The sequence below is a fragment of the Orbicella faveolata genome, unplaced genomic scaffold (assembly GCF_042242905.1).
Source record: "Orbicella faveolata isolate gen_17 unplaced genomic scaffold, um_ofav_v1 contig_46, whole genome shotgun sequence".
In the NCBI taxonomy this organism is placed as follows: domain Eukaryota; kingdom Metazoa; phylum Cnidaria; class Anthozoa; order Scleractinia; family Merulinidae; genus Orbicella; species Orbicella faveolata.
This window is the reverse complement of record NW_028301576.1, coordinates 22,955,401-22,978,052: the sequence shown is the minus strand read 5'-3', so window position 1 is coordinate 22,978,052 and position 22,652 is coordinate 22,955,401. Positions and strand designations below refer to the sequence as shown.

The following is a 22,652-nucleotide window of genomic DNA, read 5'->3' as shown; positions in this document are numbered from 1 at the left end:
CTTTCTTGTAATCCTTGGCTTCGCCTCGTTTGTCGGCAGGAATTGAGTTATTAAAAACGTCTCTGACTTGGGGCCCGGCGAGGTGAAGTAGAAGCGCCTTCTTCTGTGTTGGGTCGCTGATTCCCGAGGCAGTCACGTACAATTCGAATTCGTCTTTCCAAGTTAGCCATCGTTGTGCGAGTGTAGCTGGCTCGCCCACAGCGTTGAATGTTTGTAAACCTGGCAGTCCGCTCAAGGATACGGCCATCTGTGCGAGTTTTCCACTGTTTAAACTCGTTATCCACTTTTTATCCGGTTTTCCTCGTCGCCAAATGTGGTGGTTCGGGCGCAAGTAGACCAAAAAGAGCTTATACAATAACAACAACAAGATTTATTTCTGCTCTCATTTCTCCGACCACATACTTCGGTTAACCGCATCCCATAATAGACCAGTGATCATGTGACTGGCACGTCACAACAGAAACACTACAGAAAATACCACAACATTTAACTTACTACAGTAACAGCACCAGTGGGTGCAATGTCCATGTACAGTTGTGTATAACAGCATATTGTAACTTGCATGTAGGTACAACTGTAGACACTTGAGTAACTTCAGAATACTTACTCTAGCATAAGAGAAATTTCTCTGCTGAAGATGGCACATTACATTTTAGCTTACTAGCATTCACATCAGAGGGCAACATAACCTTACAAGAGCATGCGTCAGAAAGAATCATGAGGTGCATATAAGCCAATAACAAATGTCGCATGCTCATGCTCAGTTATCGAGAACAGATAATAACAGATAATAAAGCTCTTTATGCACGGCAGGTAAACATCACCAAAGTCGATTCCACAAGCAATGTAACTTCTCCTTGATAATGACACATTCACAACCAAAGGCAAAACGAAATGTATACGTATCTTGACGTTACTTTACTCTGCTCGTTCAATTTATGCAAAACTTGCTTACCTGTTGTTTTTGTTGCCTGTAATCGCTATATTCAACTTCTGGGTAACGGTAAACTTTGCCTTGAAACCGTGCACGGTGACGAAGCGAAGGTAGAGTGGATTTTGGCCCGCTAAAACAGAGCTCGAGTTCGATGCAAGTTCCAACGAACTGCCAAACATGGCGGGAGAACCGAGAGAACCTGGTACCTAACATGAAGACCGCTGATTCCTGCTTGTTGGAGATCGGGCAATCACAAGGCTGGTATGCTCTTATAAAGGGACTGGGATAACAGTGATGGCAATGAAAGTACAAAACGGTAGAAATCACCAAAACAAAACAAAACAAAACAAAACAAAACAAAACAAAACAAAAAACAAAGAAACAGTGAACATGCAAGGGCAGACTTAGTTGTATTAATCTTACTTGTAGAATGTGCATGTTTCGGAATATTTAACGCTCTAAATCGATGATATTTCGTTCATTCTCAGCGGTTCAGGGGCACAACTGTGACCTCGAACTTTCGCGATATGAGAAGTTTAATGTTTGTTGTTTTCGGATTGTTAAAAATGTCATTTTGGGTACCGAAAAAAAGTCAGCTATCATTCCCGGAAAGGCGATAAGACCTAACGTTTTCGGGAAATGGACAAAAAAGCCCTAATAAGTTCGAGAATACTCAAGCTCCTCTAGAATAACCGAACAGATAAATTGTTTTTGCGCAACCTAAAATTAACCTACAGAGCTTTGAAAGTACACCAGATAGCCTAAAACAGCGTTGAAAAGCATTCGAGAGGAAACGGTCGTTGGGTGTTCCTTATGGTTCCCTGCCTAACCTAACTCCGCGTCAGTTCAAACTCGGTCACCAGGGCTCTTTCCGTCTTGAACCCACTCAACACGTGACGCTTTCATGGTCCTTCATGAATAAATACGTACGTGTCCGAGAATTAATTTTTCTCTTTTCTAGAGACGTAAGCTTGGGACGCCTGCATGTGCAGTAACAATTCTAGTTTTATTTTGTCGTTGTGGATGCGCGGAAAGTTCACAAGAAGACAGCTTCGTTAGTGCGGTGTCGCACCCGTGCAACTTCTAGGTTTTCCATTTACATGGTTTTTACGTGTTTCTTACAGGCTCCCTTTCTTTCATTTACATTGTTTTTACATGTTTCTTACAGGCCCCCTTTTTTCATTTACATGGTTTTTACATGTTTCTTACAGGCCCCCTTTTTTCATTTACATGGTTTTTACATGTTTCTTACAGGCCCCCTTTTTTCATTTACATGGTTTTTACATGTTTCTTACAGCCCCCCTTTTTTCATTTACATGGTTTTTACATGTTTCTTACAGGCCCCCTTTTTTCATTTACATGGTTTTTACATGTTTCTTACAGGCCCCCTTTTTTCATTTACATGGTTTTTACAGGGTTACAAACATAACATTTCCAGACTTTTTACAGCATTCGCTTGAATTATTTACACGTTCCTCACATGGTTTAGCAAAGCAATTTACATGTTTTTTACAAAGCCAGATACTGTAAAAGTGCGTAAAATATTTTACAAGTTTTTACATGTTCTTCAAATGATCATTGTCCACAAAGACAATGTAAATCACTATTTACAGAACATTTACATGCTGTACTAAAAGCTGTAAATTTCCTGTAATTTTATTTTACAAAACCCTAACATGTAAATTGTAATTTACAAAGAATGTAAATCAAGATTTACATACTGTAAATTACAATTGACATGTCCATGTAAATTTTCAACTTTTCCAGTGGTACACTTTGGTGAAGTTCCGATTTTCTTGAAGGCCAGCCTGTGATTATAACCCTGTTCAGGCTACAAAGTGTGGGGTCACTTGCTGTTGCAGCTTTGATATCTTTCAATGTCTCGGAAGTGACCCGAGGGTTTCCGATGTTGTTGTCTATGTCAATTCTGAAGATCTCAAAGTTGGTCTGTTTGGAGTCGTTGACGGTTGGGAGGGGGCTCCTCGAGAGGGTGTCACCCAGCATGAGTGACGTACCCTTCTTGTATGTAACTCTGATGTTGTAGCGTTACAGCCGCGTCATCATTTTCTGAAGGCGGCGAGGTTCAGATTGTAGAGGCTTCTTCAATATAGTTTCTAGGGGCTAGTGGTCTGTGTGCACATTCACTTCGCTGCCATAAATCCAGGGGTCCCACCTGTCGAATGCTGATACTATGGCTAGGCACTCTTTTTCATTTTGAGCCCACAGTTCTTCAGTAGGGCGGAGCTTGTAGGATATGTAAGCCACTGGTTGAAGATCTCCGGAATCATTAGGCTGGAGAAGGGCTCCCTTAGGCCCTCCTTGTGATGCATCTACTTGGAGAGTAACTGGCCTTTTGTTATTAAAGTAAGCCAAGCACTCAGCACTCGCAATGAGATGCTTTGGTTTGGCGAATGCTTCTTGGTGAACGTCTGACCAGATGAATTCACGATCCTGGTTTCTGAGGTAATGCGAAGGCTTGATCACTTGCGACAGGTTAGGGCAGAGGGTGTTCAAGTAGTTCACCATGCCACAGAAGCGCATGACACCCTGTTTATCAGTAGGGGGCGGCATGTCAGAAATGGCCTTGACCTTGCTCGGGTCCGCTTTCACTCCCAGGTCGGATATTACGTGGCCCATAAAGGTGATCTTTGACAACTTGAACTGAATCTTTTCTGGGTTGAACTTCAGATTCTTATCCCAAGCGCGCTTTATTAACGCGAGGACATTGAGATCATGATTTCTGTTTGCTTCCTCAACTGTGTCACCTTGGCGCACGACAAGGATATCGTCAGCTACGCAGTACACATCTTGCAGACTCTCAAGGGCCTGGTGCATTCGTAACTGGAATTCCTCCGGAGCACAACTAATGCCATAGGGAAGGTGGAGCCAGCAATATCGATACCAGGACGTGTGCATGGTGGTGAGCAGGCCGGACTCATCTGTTAGCACAACTTGGGTGAAGCCATCTAGGGCATCGAATATGGAGAACGTCTTGTGCTTCTTCCCTGACAATCACGGTGGGAATTTGGTAACGCGGAATTATGATGGCTTCATTCAACGTTTGGCTAGGATCTAAGAATAGGTGTACTTTAGTGGTGCCATCGGGGAGGACTTTTTCTCTAACCGTCATGTTGCTGCACCAATTTGTGGGTTAGTTCACCTTCTTGAGCTTTCCACATTTCACCATGTCGTCAAGTTTTGCTTTCATTTTTTCAAGTTTCGCTACTGGTTCTCTATGGATGCCTGCATGGCAGGGTGGAACTTCAGGATCCAAGGTCAGGCGGACTGGCTGACCCACAGTTCCCAGACCCTCAAAGTTATCCTTGTACATGGTAACCAATTGATCCGTTTGGATGTGGCCTGGTTACAGGTCCGCTGTGACCGCTGACTGAAGAGGTGCTGGTTTGAGGAAGTCGGATGAAGTGGGGCAGTTTGAAGTCTGACGTTGTTGAGGAGAATATTCTATTCTTGTGAAATTTCAGCAGGCCGAGACGCTTATTGTCTCTACCAGTTATGAGAGCCGGTTTGCCTGGAATGCACGCCGAGTCTATGACTTGAAATTCTAGTGTTTCAAAGCGTCAGACTCCCCCGCAAGCTAGACTGACTTTACCCAACGGACGAATAGCTTCCCTAGAGTAGGGAAATATCCTGACATGGGAAGGCTTTAGCGGAGCCAGAGACGATATCTTCCCGAAAACTGATGATGGCAAGTTGTTGTAGGACGTTGCAGAGTCCACTTGCATTAACACCTTTGTACTCTTTTCGGGGCTAACAGAAACTGGGAGCCAGGTGAAGTACTTGTCGTCCTCTACGTCGTCATGAAGAGCAAAGGCTGAGAACGAGTGGACCCCGTAGTCGTCGTCATCATCAGAATACGTTGCAGACGCACCATTTCCTTGAGAGAACTGGTGAAGAGTGTCTGGGCGCCGTGAGGGAGGGCGCTTGTTGTCTTTTCTTTGTTTCTTTTCAAACTCAGACTTAAACTTGTCTTTTGGAAATCTGCACACCTTAACAAAATGGTTCTCAGTCATATAACAATTAGTTCAATAGGTACCTGGTCTGTTCGCTGGACAGTCCTTGCTGGAGTGACTTTGGCGTCCGCACCAGCCACATTTTCTACGAGGGCGTTGTATCGATTTGTTTGTCAATTGATTGACTTGCTCTTCGAGTTTAGGGTGGGCTGAGTGCATAATGGCTATATTGGTATTGTGAGCTGCTTCCCAGGACTTTGCATGAGCAAGTTGTTCGTGAACTGTATAGGGTGTTTTCCCGTCTTCCTTGTAATGGTAAAGAGGCAGTTCTCTAAGGTCTTTGTGGTGGACGCCCGTGCACAAACGGTCTCGCATGAGCTCCTGAACTGTATCTGTCATTTCAGAAATATTTGGACTTTTGGGCAGTGCTTCTGATCCGGGTTTCGAAATCTGTTACGGACTCGTCAGGTTTTTGTATGCAGTTGAAAATGGCTAGCCGTTCAGGCATTATGGTCTCCTGGCCGACAAAATGAACCTCTAGGTGCTGCTGATATATCAAGGGTTGTTTTTCTCCGTTGTTGTCATTTTCGCGAAGATTGTGGTATCAAAAACTTCCAAGACATCATCTGGGAGAGCAAGAAAGAAAGCCGCAGTTTCGGACTGGGCCTTTTCAGCAACCCAATGGTCTGGAATCGTTGGACATTTGCTGGCGTCCCTCCAGGCTCGCTGCAGTAGACACCAAGCGTTAAATTTCCGGCGCCACATTCTTACACTTGCTGCTTTGTTTTCACTGAGCGATAGCTTTGGCGGCTTGCTTTCGGCCATATTTACTTCATCTGAGCTCGCTTGAAGACCAGATTTCGTCGAGAGCGTTCGTCTGAGTTACCACCCGCAAATTCCGTCGCTTTAAGAGGCTAGACCAAGAGATGGGGCGTGAAGTTACGAAAACTTCTGACACCAAGCTGTCAGACAACACACGACGCCATGTTGGACGAGAACACACGCTACTTTATTAAGCAGTCCAGAGTGCAACGCGCACCCTAACACAGCTTCGAGTTAACAAAAAAGACTCGTCTGTACAGTGCTAGTCTCAATCTTAAGTAAATTATTTACAAAATATCTTAGTGAAAGTGCTGAAGCGTAACACAAAACAATGTACATTTTTTTATATTAGGTCATGTTCTCACTGGCATTTTTATATATTAAAGTTCTGAGTGAGAATTATACTGTACAAACGCTTCTTTAGTATTTACATTCAGCGGTATACGTCCTGTTTAACTCGAGGCTGGACTATTGAAGGTAAGGGATATATAGCAGTACCAGCAGAGGATGATGTCATGCCATGTAGGACCTAACTTGTTCAATCAATGTCTTCTTGCCACAGGTGGCTTCTACTCTGACACTGAAGCCTTTGTTAACCAAAGTTGCCGTCAGTGTCCCAATGGCACTTTCGTCCCCACTGATAAAGCACCTGGAAAGATGATGGCAGATTGCAATCCGTGTCCGGATGGTAATAAATTACTGGAAATCTGTTATCTGCAAAGCTTTTTTTTTCTGAAAGTTCCATTATCGGGAGAATCTAACATTTAGGTGTTGTGTGGCCGTGCATTACTATGCTTCTAAAGGCAACCACCAAAAAATATAAAATATATATATTTATCGATTGATTTAAATTTGAAACTAAACTATAAACAGCCTGAGTATGTAGGCTTTTTTCTTTGATTTTTCTTTTTTTTTAACAGGAACAGATACCCTAACTTTCGCTGGGTATCGCGCTTGTAAATGTTTAAAAGGTCATCACCGTACTCATCGGTTTGAAGGTTGCAAACTTTGTGAAGATGGATTACACTGTGACAACGATTCTGTTACTCTTAAGACCGGTTATTGGTGGAAATGGAGAAACGAAACTTACAAACTCCTTTATAAAGATTTTGCGATGAGCCTCGTTGATATAACTTACACTCCTGGCAAAAGCATCAATTTCTCAATAACTAATCATTCCCTCAATAAGTTCGCACACCCCGTGCCAAAGTCATACAAATGTCCGAGAGAAGAGTCGTGTAAGGGAGGTCAAGATTCATTATGTGCCACAGGCTACCAAGGTCCAGTATGCGCGGTATGCAGTCCTGGTTACTATAAACAATTGCAAACATGCCAGCTGTGTCCAACCAAAAGATGGATGACTGTCCAGCTGTCAGTCATAGCGGCAGTAGCTGTAATAGTCCTTGCTGTTATAATTTGGACAAGCAAAAGAAAAAGCAAGAAAAAAGAAGGACGTTCTTCAGTGGATATCATTCTCTGCAGGCTAAAAATTCTTATTGGCTTCTACCAAGTCACAAATGGAGTTCTGGAAACATTTTCATATATAAAATGGCCAGGCGCTCTTGAGGTTATTGGAAGATACTCCGAGATATTGCAGATGAATGTTTTCCAGGTGGCACCAATTCATTGTCTCTTGCCAAATGCAAGAATGAACGCCTTTGCAGACTTGTTTGCTATGCTCGCGATGAATGCTGCTGCCATCTTGATGTCTGTCCTTGCTTTTGGACTAAGAAAGTTATTTCTACTGCGAAGCGCTTTGAACAGACAACAGAAAGAAAAAAGGTTGCCCAGACTAAAGAGGTGATTTACCGAAACTCGTTTTTCTTCCTTTTCCTGACGTATCTCAATACGTGCTCGAAGACAGCACAAGTAGTTCCACTTGCCTGTCGCAAACTTTGCATCGACGAAGAAGACGAAGCATGTGACGAATACCTCAGAGCAGACTACAGCATAAACTGCAACAGTCAAGAGTACAATCGTTCGGTCATCGTTGCATACTGCGCCGTATTTTACATCATCTTACTTCCCACTGCCTCGCTGATAGCTCTTTGGAGACAACGTAAGGTGCTTCGTGGAAGTGTACTCGACGCCGAGAGTGAAGCTTTGGAGCCTCAAGAGCAAGCCACGGGAAATGCTATCAACACCGAAAATGAAGATTTGGAGCCTCAAGAGCAAAACATGGGAAATGTTATCCACGCCGAAAATGAAGATTTGGAGCGTCAAGAGCAAAACGCAGGGAATGCTATCCACACCGAGAATGAAGATTTGGAACATCAAGAACAAAACGCGGGAAATTTAATCCATGCCGAGAATGAAGATTTGGAGCCCCAAGAGCAAAACATGGGAAATGTTATCCAGGCCGAAAAGGAAGATTTGGAACATCAAGAACAAAACGCGGGAAATTTAATCCACGCCGATGCCGAGAATGAAAACTTGGAGCCTCAAGAGCAAAACACGGGAAATGTTATCTACGCCGAAAATGAAGATTTGGAACGTCAAGAACAAAACGCGGAAAATTTAATCGATACCGATGCCGAGAATAAAGATTTGGAGCCTCAAGAGCAAAACACGGAAAATGTTATCCAGGCCGAAAACGAAGATTTGAAACATCAAGAACAAAACTCGGGAAATTTAATCCAAGCCGAGAATGAAGATTTGGAGCCTCAAGAGCAAAACACGGCAAATGTTATCCAGGCCGAAAACGAAGATTTGAAACATCAAGAACAAAACTCGGAAAATTTAATCCATGCCGAGAATGAAGATTTGGAGCCTCAAGAGCAAGCCACGGGAAATGTCATCCACGCTGAGAATGAAGCTTTGATGCCTCAAGAGCAAGCGAAGGGTAATATAGTCCACTCGGAGAATGAGGCTTTGGAACATCAAGAGCAAGCCACGGGAATTGTAATGGGATTACGATTCCTCTTCGAAAACTATCATTCCCGTGCATGGTACTGGGAGTACATTGAAATGATTCGCAAGCTCGTTTTGACGGCTGCTCTTATCTTTTTGGGTGGAGAGAGCAGGGCCTATGTTGGATTAGCCTTCGTCACCTCAGGACTTTATGTGGTGTTGTTTTCCCTCATCAGCCCTATGGCAGATCCATTCGAGAACAGGTTAATGCTGTCATCTCTGTCTGTCACATTCCTTAATTTGGGCATAGGAGCTGTAAGTAGAATTCCTGAAGAGGGTATGTCATCATCCTCCATTGACCCATACGTGGACGGCATCACGTTCAACATACTGGTGGTTGGAGCTAATACGCTAGTGATCACCCTTCTCGTTGGTAATTATTGATTCGTATATTATCTGCCAGTATAGAATGAATCATTTATTTACAATCAGCTTGTCAGCTTGCCCCTAAGTGAGTTTTGTTAACCCGTGGAACAACCTCTAAAAATTATTGCTAAATAGAAAACCATGGACTAATTAAGTAGTCTAATAGTGTTTTATTGTGAAGTAGCTTGAACTCACAAAAAAAAAATAAAATAAAATAAATATATTCACAAAATGGTAGAAAACTGACGAAGCTAGTACTCTGACCAAAATTTCAAAAAAGGCCAGACGATGGCATTTTGCCAAACTAAAATTCTGTCGACGTGAATGAAAAATATCTAAAAAAAGAGTCTGTGTAACATTTCGAAATCATGTGAGCTACTTTTAAAGTTCAAGTAACTGAACAATTACAGTTTTGGATTACCAAGAGGAAATAGCATTGCCTAGCCTAAAATCATCTTTAACCCTATTAAGACCGGCTTTTAGTCCAAACATTTCTCCTTTGTTGTCAATAACATAGAAAAGTGACGTCATATTACTTGGCAATAGACTGTTTTCGATATATTAAAATTCAGCTTGGCAGTGAGGCTTAGAAGACACAAACAAAGGAAATTGAATGACATGTTTATTCATTTCTTTTGTTTGTGTCCTCTAGGCCTCACTATCAAGCTGAATTTAAATATATCGAATTGGTCTATTAGGGAAGGTTTTCGAAGGAGCCGCCATCTTGGATCAACCGATTTTTCTGGATTTTTCTAAAACGTCAGTTTTTAGTTTTGGAATTCAAAATAAGTAATAAAGTAATTCTATAAAGTTCATTTAAAAATTGACCATAATTCCGTGAAAGCTAACTTCAAATAAAGATTACAAAATTTCAAATTTGTAAAAACATGCCTGTAAAAATGTGGTTAAATTTATTTACATAAATAATGAAACAGCTATCACGGGCCCTTTCTGCCCCCGCCCCCAACCCCCTTCTCTTATATATCTGTATAGGGATAAACAATGGGTTATGCAAATCCAAAGGCGTTTGAGTGAGAGTTAAATAAACTGTCGCTTAGTGTTTCATTTTTTTCTTTTTTGTTTTATCATAATTATTGGTTTTTTTTTTCTCGGTCTCCTGTATTTGCAACGGTAAAATCTACAGCAATGTCAAAACCGAAAAAGAAAATCATTGGAATATCTCCACAGCAAGGGTTGACTGGCATTTTATAATTAACTTTTAATTTCGTATGGCCTAAAGGACTACTTGCGATTTTCTTCCATGGGAAAAAAAAATACTGATTTCTTTCTTGTCTTTTTCACAGTTCAGTATGCTGTATACCTCCATCGTTACATAAAACAATGGCGCAAAAATCGCCAATGGTCTTTTTCTTGTTGTCTTGCTTTGATCCTGCCACTTACCGAACTGCAGAGCGAAATAAGCGGATTGACTGGAACGAACATCCTGAAGCAACAGCTGCAAACTGGTGGAATCGACATGCCGTCGGTGTCCAGCACTTTAAAGGACAGTGGACTGGTTACGTTTGAACTCAAGGAACAAGAAACTAAGCCAACTCCAAAAGCAAGGAAGCGTGGTAAAGTGGCTCGTAATCTCAGAGAGGAAAATGAGGATAACGCGATTGGTCAGGAGAGCTTGACCGTACGTGTTGATACTCGTAAGCGCAAACGGGTTACCTTTGACCTCAAAGACCAAGAAATTAGCCCAACTCCAAGAGCAAGGAAGCGTGATAGAGTGGCTGAAAATCCCAGGAAGAAAAATAAGGAAAACGTCATTGGTCAGGAGAGCTTGACTGTACGCGTTGATGTTCATGAGCCCAGACGGGTTACCTTTGATCTTGAAGAAATGGCAACCAACGCAACTCCAAAGGCAAGGAAGCGTGATAGAGTGGCTGAAAATCCCAGAAAGAAAGCGGACGAAAACGTGATTGGTCAGGGAAGCTTGACTGTACGTGTTGATGTTCATGAGCCAAGACGGGTTACCTTTGATCGCAAAGAACAAGCAGCTAACCCAACTTCAAATGCAGGGAAGCCCGATGAAGTGGTTGTTACTCTCAGCGAAGAAAGTGAAGAATACTTGACATGCCAGGAGAGCTTAACCGTTGATGTCTATGAGGGAGGACGGGTTACCCATAGCCTCACAGAACAAGAAGCTAACCCATCTCCAGAGGAAGGGCAGCCTGGCGCGGAGCCAAGGGATGTCGAGGACACTTGGCTGTAACTGGAAGAACGATGGCTTGGTCATATCTCAGTGGACAAACATGAATAAACTCATAAACTGGACTTCGATTTCTGCCTGATCGTAATTAAAACTAAATAACTGTATTCTTGTGTTTCTATTTTTTGCACCTACTACGGTACTTACAAGATAGGAATATAAAAACAGAAGCTTTAGAAGTAACGGCAATTAGTGTCGTAACTTTCAAGAAACTTGTATCATTAAGAATAAAGGAAATATACATTCAGGAGCAACTTGTAGACTGCTCAGTTTAATACCTCCGCCGTGGAACTTTATACAGGCATATTCAGCTTTTCGATAATTTGCTTTATTTGCTCATAATATCCATTCAAGTTTAAGTTTTGGTAGTGAAATATATTTAGCTCTAGAAAGATAGCGCGGTAACAGTTTGAGTCCGTTTTTCAATGAATATTTGCTTGCCGGCTATTCGCATTTAGCCTTTGTCTTTGCTTCGATACAATTTTTAATTTCCGCCGTAATTATTATCAATATTTAAATTTGTGTTTACTTGTCATAATTTTTAAACATTGCATTTTCAAAAGCCAACAGCAGCTTTATTTGGCAGTGTTTAATTACAAGATATTTCCTCTGTTATTACATTTTGCCAGTTTCTAATTAAGCCTGTGGATTATTTTGCTAATAAGTTTCATGACCGAAGTTCGTTCAGTTCAATAGGACTTTGTTTAACTACCTGTTATCTGCTAACTCGTCTTGCTGAAAGTTCGAACGCTTGGAGCTATGTATACTTTGGCTGTTTCGTCAAGTTTCAGTAATGAATGTTGGGTTAGTTGTTTTAAGCGAGAATTCGTTTTTTTTAATTTAGAGTAATTTAGTTCGAACTTTCCCGTCCAAGTAACGAGCACTTGTAACAATAAATTCTTGAGCTAAAACTAGCATTTTTTAAAGGTTGCACTATCTTCAAAGGACTTCGTATTCGTTGTAATTTTTTTTCTCGTCGTTATCTTAGTGCACTTGTTATATGTTTTGAACAATAGACGCTGGTAAAAGTCCTAAATAAGCGATCGCGGTCGCAAAGCTTTTTCGATAACATTTTGATTAAATTGAAAGTACTATCTAGAGAAAATAAACACTGCTGTTGGAACCAAAGCTGAGTTGTTGTTGTTGCTGCTTGTCAAGTTCGTGGTTAGATCCCAGTACCCAAGAGTGTAACGGCTCTTCCTTGCAAGCTAGTGCACAGTTTGTATCTTATTTTCCCCGCAGAGATGTCGTAGTTGTCTCGTTCTTGAAGCATTCAGAGTTCGCCGGTTCCAGTTCGTTTTCAAAGGAAAAAAAATCCGGTTGCAATATCCTCCTATGTTAAATACCACTCACTGCATATAAACAGTGATTTTGCAGCTCCTTGGCAGAGGCACAGTTTGCACCCAATGCTAGTTCATTGTCGTATGTATCACCGCTAAATGTAATAACAACGCTAAATGTAATACCAACCGCAAATGTAATAAAAATTAACTCTAAATGTAATACTTACCGCCAATGTAATAAAAATCAACCCTAAATGTAATAACTTACCCCACCGTAAATGTAATAAAATTTAACGCTAAATGTAATAAGCTGATCAACCGTAAATGTAATACAAGTTAACCTTTAATGTAATAACACGTTACTAAGGGTGGCAAAGGTGTAAGTGGCATCAATATTTTCAGTGATATGATATCACTTCAATAGATTATCACATTACCCAATCACGGTTAATCACCTTTACTAACTAAACCGTTAGGCAGATTACCCCCGGGGGTTACTCCCATACAATACCTATACGGGTATGAATACGTTTTTCTAATATGTTTATTTAATTTACAAATAAGTTGTGATTATATATGAATGAGTATCGTTGCTATTAAAGTTGTCATTATATCAACTGTGCCATCAGTATATTTTTATCTGTTTTATCATACTACCGTCTCATCAAAATCTTTTCAACACAACCAGAAGGACTTCTAATAATAGCCCACTTTCAAAAAAAACTGTAAACCTGGAGTGAGTATTGGTGAAGGATCAATTATGGGATCGTTTGGCGGCGCTCGCACATTTGTTTTCCATCTCGTGCTCCTCCAAACGATCACACAACTGAACGTACGCCTTCTCTCGCCCAGGCTTCCACTATTTTCGAAAGTGGGCTATGTAATTGCGCGATCCGCTGCAAAGAATTTCGGAAATGATGTTTGCAAATGCTCGACCATCAGAAGGGCTATTTTCTTGAGAAATCTTCAGAAGTTACCAGTTAAGCTTTGACCGGAACTATGCAGAATCTTGGCAATGTTCACAAAAAATCACCGAGACTTCAAGTGATGCCCGGTAACCGTAAGGAAACTTTTAACACTATGTTATTACATTTGAGGTTAACTTGTATAACATTTACGGTTGGTCAGCTTATTACATTTAGCGTTAAATTGTATTACATTTACGGTGGGGTAGGTTATTGCATTTAGGGTTGATTTTTATTACATTTGTGGTTAGTATTACATTTAGAGTTAATTTTTATTACATTTACGGTTGGTATTACGTTTAGCGTTGTTATTACATTTAGCGGTGATACAGTCGTAAGCGATTGAGTGGCTTCAGGTGTCGATGTGTTTGTCAGTTGGTCGCAATGTGACGACATACTTAAGGACCGTAACAGAAAAGTGTTTACCCTGCCAAAAGGTGGTTCAGTTTCTTTCTATCTATCAAAATAACTTTTCCTAATTAACTTATATTACATGAACAGAGCCTTATTTCAGACTTTTTAGACGTTAATTTTATTATAAACTTTGATTTCTTCTTATCAGTATTATACATTTATTATATGGCCGTGTCTCAAAAGGACTGGGAGCTACTAAATTCACGAATTTGATTGGCTGAAATCGATATTGACCGCGGTCTAGACGTTCCCATCTAGACCGACATCTACAGACCGGTTACATTTTGCAGTGCAAAAGCTGCAAACTAAAATACAAAAATATTGACTATTTTATTTTTTTAAATGGAAGTGCCGAAAAGCCTGATGACAATAAACAAAGGTAAAAAATCAAGCAAACTTTGGCAGATTTTAGTTCAGCTCGTCGCCTTTCGCAAGCAAAATACCAGTCAAATTAAACGAATTACGTTTTTCTTATTAACCGAACTTAGTCGGTCTGATCTGTATGGGAGAATCTTGACCTCAGTCGTTTGTACAGACTTCACTGTGTTCCAGGTCTGTATTCTCGACCTTGGTCGAGATTCTCCTATACAGACCTTCTGCTTGGTTAATAAATGAAGAGCTAAATTTTAACTAAAGAAAAATAGCTACAAATTTTACGCACCCCATGAGTCGAACGCGGGGCGTCGTAAGCGGAGGTGAGCTCACCAACCAGTAGTAGGGGGCATTACCCTAGGGCGCACTTCATATTCAAGATGTCGGCCTTGTCGCCCTGAGACGAATTCAAGATGGCGGCTTTGTCACCCTAAGATGAATTGAATAGTCAAGATGGTGGCTTAGTCGCGTCATAGTCAAGATGGAAGAGGGCGGACGCATGTTAGGATGGGGGAAAGGAAAACAAAACGTAACGTCATAAAGTGACATAGGGATGTGTAAGGAGATGGATTAAAAAACAAGCCGGAAAAGAACAGGCAAACCAGGTTTGGTTTAAAATCATGTAATGCGACAGGCTTGTTGCGCCATAAGACAGAACCGCTTGGATTTGGTTACAGAATAAGTTTTGTATGTAGAGCAATAATAGATCTACAATAATGTTATATTTATCTGTGCCTCCTGTTTAGTCTACATGGTTGTATGCTCTTAATTTTATACAATGTTACCCCAGACAAAATCAGTCTTTTCTGCACACCGTTTATTGTAACTCAATTAATTGATGTCATTGCAAGGGTCATTCCGAAAGTTTCTTCAGGTGTCGTTGATATCTTTGATGCCGTGGCTTGAGCCGCTCAACTCAGCGTGAGCTCATAAGTTGGTAGCACGCCCGGACGGGGGTACTCCCAGAAAATTTGGGTAGGGGTGTGCGCCCATATGAGCAAAATCTGCGATTTTCACTACCCTATTTAGGACCCGGCCAAAAACTCGATACCCTATTAATGACCTTTGCAGCTGGCACAGTTGCCCTAAACATAAGTTATGAAGGGCTTTTGTTGACGGTCTTATTCATAATGATAAAAATGTAGCTTCTTCTAAGAAACATACCCAATTCAAGACTAGAGTGCTAAAACCATACCAGTAGTATGGGTGCACTCTATACTACTCATACCCTATTTAAGACCAAAACGGCCAAAATCGATACATTATTTATGACCAAAGCGGCTGAAAAACAAATACCTTTTGGGGCCGCACATACCTATATAGCCCATGTAAGGGAGTACCCCTCTAAGGGAGAACGGTTGCGATAAATCTAACGAGTTATGTACCTACAGAAACAAACAATATCAACGGTGCTTTATTTATTTGCTTTATTTTACTGTCAACCACAACACATTTGGTAGCAATGCTTCACACTTAAAAAAAATCCCGCTGTCTAATAAGCTCGCTGTTACATGCTAAATATCAGTGATTTAGCTTTCTTTTTTACCATTTTGCCTTAGAGTGTCCTCTTTTGTCGTCCGTCTCCTCGTTTGAGAATTCTTCTAGCCTGTTCCAAGCTCTCGTTAGCTGGGAACGAGCGAAAAAAGGAGGGTGAGCGAGCGAAAAAATGAGGGAGGACTAATAGTGCTTGGGCAGAATGAGAAAAAAAAGGAAATTCTACTCGTCACGCTATCAGATCGCGTGACGAATTAACCTCGGAATTTAATGGACTGGGCACAAGTTTGCATCTATACTCGTCATTTGAAACTATACCTGGGAAAGTATGAAGTTTTACGTTTATTCCCAGGGTCCTCCGGACTTCTTCACCATGGTTTCTAAATGACACAGAAATAAAAAAGGAACGTTGAAGATGATACTTGAGAAATGTAAGCCTGCCTTTAACGCGAAATACGCTCCTTTTGCCGAACTGTCCTTCGACAACTTTACTCTTGGACAAGCGAAAAAACACATTGTACCTTGACAACATATTGAACAAAACATCATTTCGGTCGTAAAAGATTGCATTGATGTTTTCGTAGAGTGATTGTAGTCAGAATGTACACTTAAGGGCAAACACTGGAAAACGTCTATATACTGAAAAATCAGAAGCGTTGATTTCCATAATCTGATTCAGTTCACATTCTTTCCTATACCTCACTTATAGTTTAGTCACAGTTACAAAAGAGGACACTGTTGGCTTCTGTAGAGCATCACTCTCATTAAAGCAAGTATTTTTTTTTTTTTTATCGAAAGGGACTAGCCTCAGAATTGTTCTTGACCTCTGCTTGGTGAAAACTAGTCTGAGTGCGGCACCGGTTCGTGACAACTGAGCATGTTCGGTGTTCGTGTTCTGTAATAGTTTGACATCCCGTCTGTGTTCACTGTTTACTGTGCGGGAATTTCAAACATTTCATTCATTGGCACGTTTTATCGAAAACTATCGACAATGAGCAAAAACTGCAGTTCGAAAATCGCGATTAGGTGAAAAGAAAAAGGAAGGCAAGGAAAAAGATTAATTTAAAATAGTCAAATCAGAATTGATCTTAGAGGCTTATTGTCTCATATCTAAATAGGCGTGGGAACTTCACTCGGGCGTAAACATTACAATGTAAATGACAAACAGTATTTTTAGTAAACGCGATACGAAGCTAAGTTAAGAACATCGATTATAGACATTGAGAACATTTATCGTGTTCATGCAAGTGGCACTAAAAATTGCTGTACTGAGTGATTTTATAAAAGGCCATGAAAAGACCGGGGATTTGTTGAGTTATTTGCGGTCAGAACGTGGTAAATGAAAAACGTTGTTTGATTTCCGTTAACACAGTTTGTTTGTGGTATCTATGCAGAGAGAGTTTCAAAAGTCCAAACGCCCCTGAAAACTTCACAGCGATACAATGCGTTAGAGGTTCGTCCGCGCAATAAAGGGTATAATCTCTTTTGTCTTCATGACAGTAGCGTGCTCCTTCAGGAAGCTTTTCAAGTCCAGGGCAAACATAAATAAATCGGACGTGGCGTGAGAATCCTGATCAAATCACACGGCGGTAAAAGTTGGAACTGTCAATGAACTGCTGAAAAACAACATTAGTTATAGAAGGGAGACTTCTTGAAACTTAGTTGGTAAGTAGGCTAAGGACATTGTCGTTTATTGAAAGTTTGATCGTTATTACGTAGTCTGGATCAAACGTGAAGGAAAATTGCGAGTCACTTACCTTTATCTGTTTGTTAGCTTGCAGTAGCGCAAATGACAGATTTAACTTACAAATTAGCGTGGAAAAACATTTGCAAATAGTTAGGTAACAACTGCTAAGACGAAGTCTACCTTTGACGGCATCGGAGTATGCCTGTCACCTATGAATTATACATTTGACTAATATATACATGCTTTTTGTGTCATCTAAGAACATTAATACTCAAAAATTAATCAGCTTCGGTTAAGACGGGAAGTATACACACATTGTAAATACTGACCGTCATCGCGGAAAGCTTATCAAAGTTGCTAATGAAAACTCTTTTTCCTAACTAACCGACCTTAAGCTCACTAAGAGGACTAAGAGCGTTGATTTTTTTAGGACGTATTTGTGGTTTTTGTTCAGCTAAGTGTCTGTGTGTTTTTCATTGTGATGGGCACCTAATATAGATGTTACAGTTGGTGTGTAAATTGTGATTGCGGCATATACTGCATCTATTGCGGTCGAGAAATGTCCTATTGACTTTTAGTTGCCTGTATACGGCAATGTGTTTAAGCGTTTAAAAACAAACCCTGACGAAAGAAACATATTTTAGATTGAGTATTATTCTGATGTCGAGTATTTTATTGCTATGGCTACAAACGCATCTCAGCAGAATTATATGCCGGCATTTTCTTTAATAACCAGGGTTGTCCTTTTCTCGTTTCCAGAATTTTGGCAGACATTCAGTGTGCCGAAGATAGCAGTGTTAACTTTGTCAGTTTACGCCAAACTGCGACTTTTTTCACTGTCTGTGGCATTTAAAGACTGCTCCGTTTTGTTCAATGTAGTTTTTCGACATCAAACGTCGTAGATTGGTGAAAAATTGTAGACTACTGACTACGAGTAGTCCCTCTTTCGCTTAGTCCGTCGTGCGTGACGCGAAAGAAAATCGCGAGAAAAAAATGGCCGCGCGAGATCCTTGTGAACGTTTTTACTCAATGTCCTTCTATAATTAATTATTACGTGACTCAGGTCACGTAATCAGGTGATGATATGTTTGACGCAAGAGCTAAATTGGCGACTAAAAACTGGATTGCAACGAAGTCAGTTACGAATAGAAGTGGCCTGCTGAACTAAGTGGTAGCATGAATTGTCTTCAAGGTTATTATAAAGGAAAACTTTTCATTTTTAGAAAAGCTTAGAAGTGGGATCGACCAGAGCAATACTTTCAAGGTCTTTCTTGTTGACAAGTTTTGTACGTGCGCTCTGATTGGTCAATCGAATCTTCTATCATTGATCATGGTTTTTTTTTAATGCAATTGCAATGCTTATATGATCGAGGTTATTTGTTCGTAATAACAGCCTTAAGGTGGCTGGTACCAGTTTTCTCGCGCGGGGAGTAGATCACCATCGTACGTCACGCGTGAGTAACACGCACCATAGAGGCGCGAGATTTAAAACCCGAAAGACCAAACAAATATGGCGGCGCGCGGCTTTTTTCGCGCAAGGTCACTTTTGTAGTGTTGGAGACGAAATTTGCATATAAAGGAGGCTTTACCTGCTAGAACAACTTTAGTCAATTCTGTGTATTGGGTTATTCCAGAAAAAATGCACACACCCCCGACGGATGGCAAACTGGAAATTTTCGTGGGAGGGAGGGTTGATGGCTCGGGAAATCCGGGCGGGAAGGGGGGATCTGAACCTAAAAATTCTTCCTCGGGGGTCACTTTTAACTTTAACCTCGATCGATACATTTTAACCACTTAAAAAAAGAACTTTGCAATGGGAAATCTTGTAGTCTTTCAGTTTATAGTGTTCTCACAAAATTTGCAATATTCGCCGAGCTTTTAAAATTATAATAAACAGGGATCTTTTGGATGAAATGTTACGTCTTTTCTATTGCCTGTTGTTTCCAGTTAGGGCCTTTAAAAAAAGAAGTGAAAATCCAGGCGGGAGGGGGGGGGGGGGTCCTTGAGCTTGGAAATCCGGGCGGTAGAGAGGCTCTAGCGGTCCGGGAAATCCAGTCAGAGGGGTGGGGGGGGGGGGGGGGAGTCAAAAATGCTTGCCATCCGTTGGGGTGTGTGTATTTTTTCTGGAATAACCCATTTAAGAAAAATTGCTTTTGGTATTCAATTTTTCCCAAATTTCAAAGCCAACTCGATCGATCATGACAGCCACCGGGAGCGTATAAAGGACTCACAAAACATAGCAAATCTACCCAGAATTTGTGTAAAAGTCCTACAGAGTAAGCCCAGGAAGTTGTCTAACTACAACTGTAAATGATGTTTTGGCAGCAATCAAAACAAAACGCCTGTTCGGACCCTCCTCGCCCGCGCGGGCACACGAAGCAGTCAGCGGTAGTCAAAGCAGCTCATGAGCAACTGCTCCTCTTATAAAGTCTGGATTTTTGAATGCGTGTCTACGCGCGTGGGAATAACGGAACTAGCGAAGGCTTTTACACAAAAACAAGCCCGGTGACCCCTTCTTTTTATTGTTTTAATATAATATTATTATTGAGAGGAAACGTCAGAAAAAAAAATAAAAAAATTCTACGGAAGGAAATTTGCACTTTGTGCAAATTGTCGTTTTTCCAAGTTTACAAGAAATCGGCTCCGTAGAATTATTTTAAAATTGTTGTGCATTTTCATTTTCAGCTGCCAAAAGCTATTGATTAAAAAAAAAAAAACGAGGTAACCGGGTTAATTTTTTAGTTATTAGTGACATAAGCGGAAAAATAAGGTCTGGAAAATCAATTTGGAATGTTGCCATAGTAACTGCTGACGACAAAATAACCGCTGTTTTAGGTCAAGTATAAATTATATAATCCAAACCTACAAAAATATTACAGTGGCCCTGGTCTGCCTTTTTGTTCTATTCTTACAAAGTTATGAGCCGTCGAGAACCTGAAAACTGGTACGAGCCACCTTAAACTTTGACAATGCAACGTGTTTTATCACGTTGTTGAATAAGCTTCGAAAATACCGAGTTAAGTTGTAACTTTGTTTAGTCACTCCGATGTCGTATCTTGACTATTTTTATACTCATCTATCTCAGTTTATCTCCACAGGTAGCTAATTGATCTTGAAGTCAAGTCATGTACTTCAGTGGAACCTCGATTTAACGAAGTCGCTGGGGACCGGCCAAATTTGTTCGTTAAATCGAGGGTTCGTTATATCGAAAACCTCGATATAACGAATTTGAGGGGAAACCATCAAAATGTTCGTTATATCGAGGTCATAGTTAATGATTGATTTGTAACACAGGTGACTTCTGTCACGCAATTCAAAGCAATTTTCGTCATCCAGAAGTGCCGCGTTTTGAGATGCCATTTATTAAGCATGGTGGCTTTCAGTATCAATTATTTTCACTTTTGAGCAGACGCACAGCTTCTGTTCACAAAAAACGACACTTTCAGAGTAGCGATTTAAAAATGTTGCAACGTAGAGGTTATACAGAAAATTGTCTATGTAAACAAGGAAACGGGCTTTAGTGTTGTTATATTGCACTACCCAACATTTCCGGATTTCAAAGAAGATAGAGCAGAAGTTAATTGATGTCGAAATACTATAGTGCTAATGTCTATGACATATAATAAGCCGTTGACTGAAAGACTGCTGTCTCTTTACCATAAGGATTACACGGATTTGTTGACTGTTGATCTGTTCAACGTTTATCTTCTGTCGCGTGTTGACATTGTAATTCGTTATATCGAGGTAGATTTTACGTTTGGGCTTCCGGATTATGTTCGTTATATCGAAGAATTCGTTATATCGAGGTTCGTTATATCGAGGTTCTATTCCATACATTTTACTGTAACTTTGGCCGGGACGTAGAATATCGTTCGTTATATCGAGGACTTCGTTAAATAGAGGTTCGTTAAATCGAGGTTCCACTGTTCTCGTTTTCCTAATTACTTACTGGCAACAGTCATGGAGATCGTTGAAATAAAAAAACAAAAAAACAAAAAAACAAAAAAAAAATTGCATGATCGCTTAGATCACAGAGATCTTATTTTAATCTGACCGGCCGAAGGACTATCTCTTCTGAGCATCGAATAAGGAGGAGAAATAAATAGATAAATAAATGAATAAATAAATGAATAAACAATCAATAAATAAGCAAAAGATAAAAAGGCAATAAATAAATAAGCATTAAATAATAAATCAATCAATCAATCAATAAATGAAGTTTACAAGGTTGCAAGAGAGAGCTGCAACACTAAATCAGAAAAAAATGTCAACACAATAAAAATACGATAAACAAATACGTGTATGCGGAAAAGTGTCTCTATAATGAGAGGCTTCCTCTCTCCTTTGCAGACTGTAAGTCGGTTGTTGTGATTGGCTATTATGTGATCTAATTTAATCAAGATATAATGTAATGATATGATGGTGAAAAGAGAATAAAGAAGAAATTGCCGAGTCGCAAGCGCTACAACTGATCCATAAGAAATTCAGTGATCGACACATTGAACTGTTTTTTTTTTTGCTGTCAGATTTGTAAGGATGTATCATGACGTCTCTGCCAACTCCAGTGGGAGACTCCACAAGAAATAGACTTGCCAACAGAATCACGGACTGAATGGCAGACAAAAAAACGTCAGCCGCCGTCAAACAAAAACTAAACAAACACGTTTCACGTGAGTGCCAAACATTGCTATCATGTTCAAAGTAGATCTCTGATACCGCTGCACGACATTTTGCGTCAGCACAATTTCGCGTCTTTTAGCTGTTTCTTTCTTTCTTTCTTTCTTTCTTTGTTTTTTTTCGCTGTATAGATTTATCAATGACACCAAGAAACTTGGCTCGACAAATTTCAGCTGTCATTTCTATTTATCACCGTCATCATGATCACGTCACAGACACTTTTTTTTTCACTGAATCCACAAACTGCCGTTTAACATTTATAATTATTATTACAACATTATCATCCATTACCCGATTACCGTTTTCTATTAGTTTTTCCTTTCTTTAGGGGTTTAATTCATAATTTCCGACGAGCATCCCCGACTTTTTCATTTTGAACGCCCCACTCCCCTCACGGGACTTTTTCCTGTTTTCTTTGAAGATGTACTTCACTTAGCACCATTATATTTAGCATAGCCTGCGAACAGCCTCCCGGCGAGCCCGAACGAAGCGACCCGATCGCTTCGCTGTCCGAATTCTTCAGTTCCGCGCTCTTCCACTCC

General features: G+C 40.5%; 1 protein-coding gene, 1 long non-coding RNA gene and 1 pseudogene across 2 annotated transcripts; all 3 read left to right on the top strand.

Moving 5' to 3' along the window:
* Positions 1-6,158: 6,158 nt before the first annotated feature.
* Positions 6,159-8,544, top strand: LOC149098946 (uncharacterized; annotated as a pseudogene).
* A 2-nt stretch (positions 8,545-8,546) lies between these two features.
* Positions 8,547-11,522, top strand: LOC149098945 (uncharacterized). Its single transcript, XM_089277474.1, has 2 exons — positions 8,547-9,010; positions 10,308-11,522. Exons 1-2 carry the CDS (start codon positions 8,548-8,550, stop codon positions 11,219-11,221), a joined length of 1,377 nt encoding a protein of 458 aa, XP_089133600.1. The 5' UTR covers position 8,547; the 3' UTR covers positions 11,222-11,522.
* Positions 11,523-20,570: 9,048 nt separating this feature from the next.
* On the top strand, positions 20,571-21,596 carry LOC149098944 (uncharacterized). The gene is made up of 2 exons (XR_016204004.1): positions 20,571-21,207; positions 21,240-21,596. It is a non-coding gene; the product is annotated as an uncharacterized LOC149098944 (long non-coding RNA).
* The last annotated feature ends 1,056 nt before the right edge of the window (positions 21,597-22,652 follow it).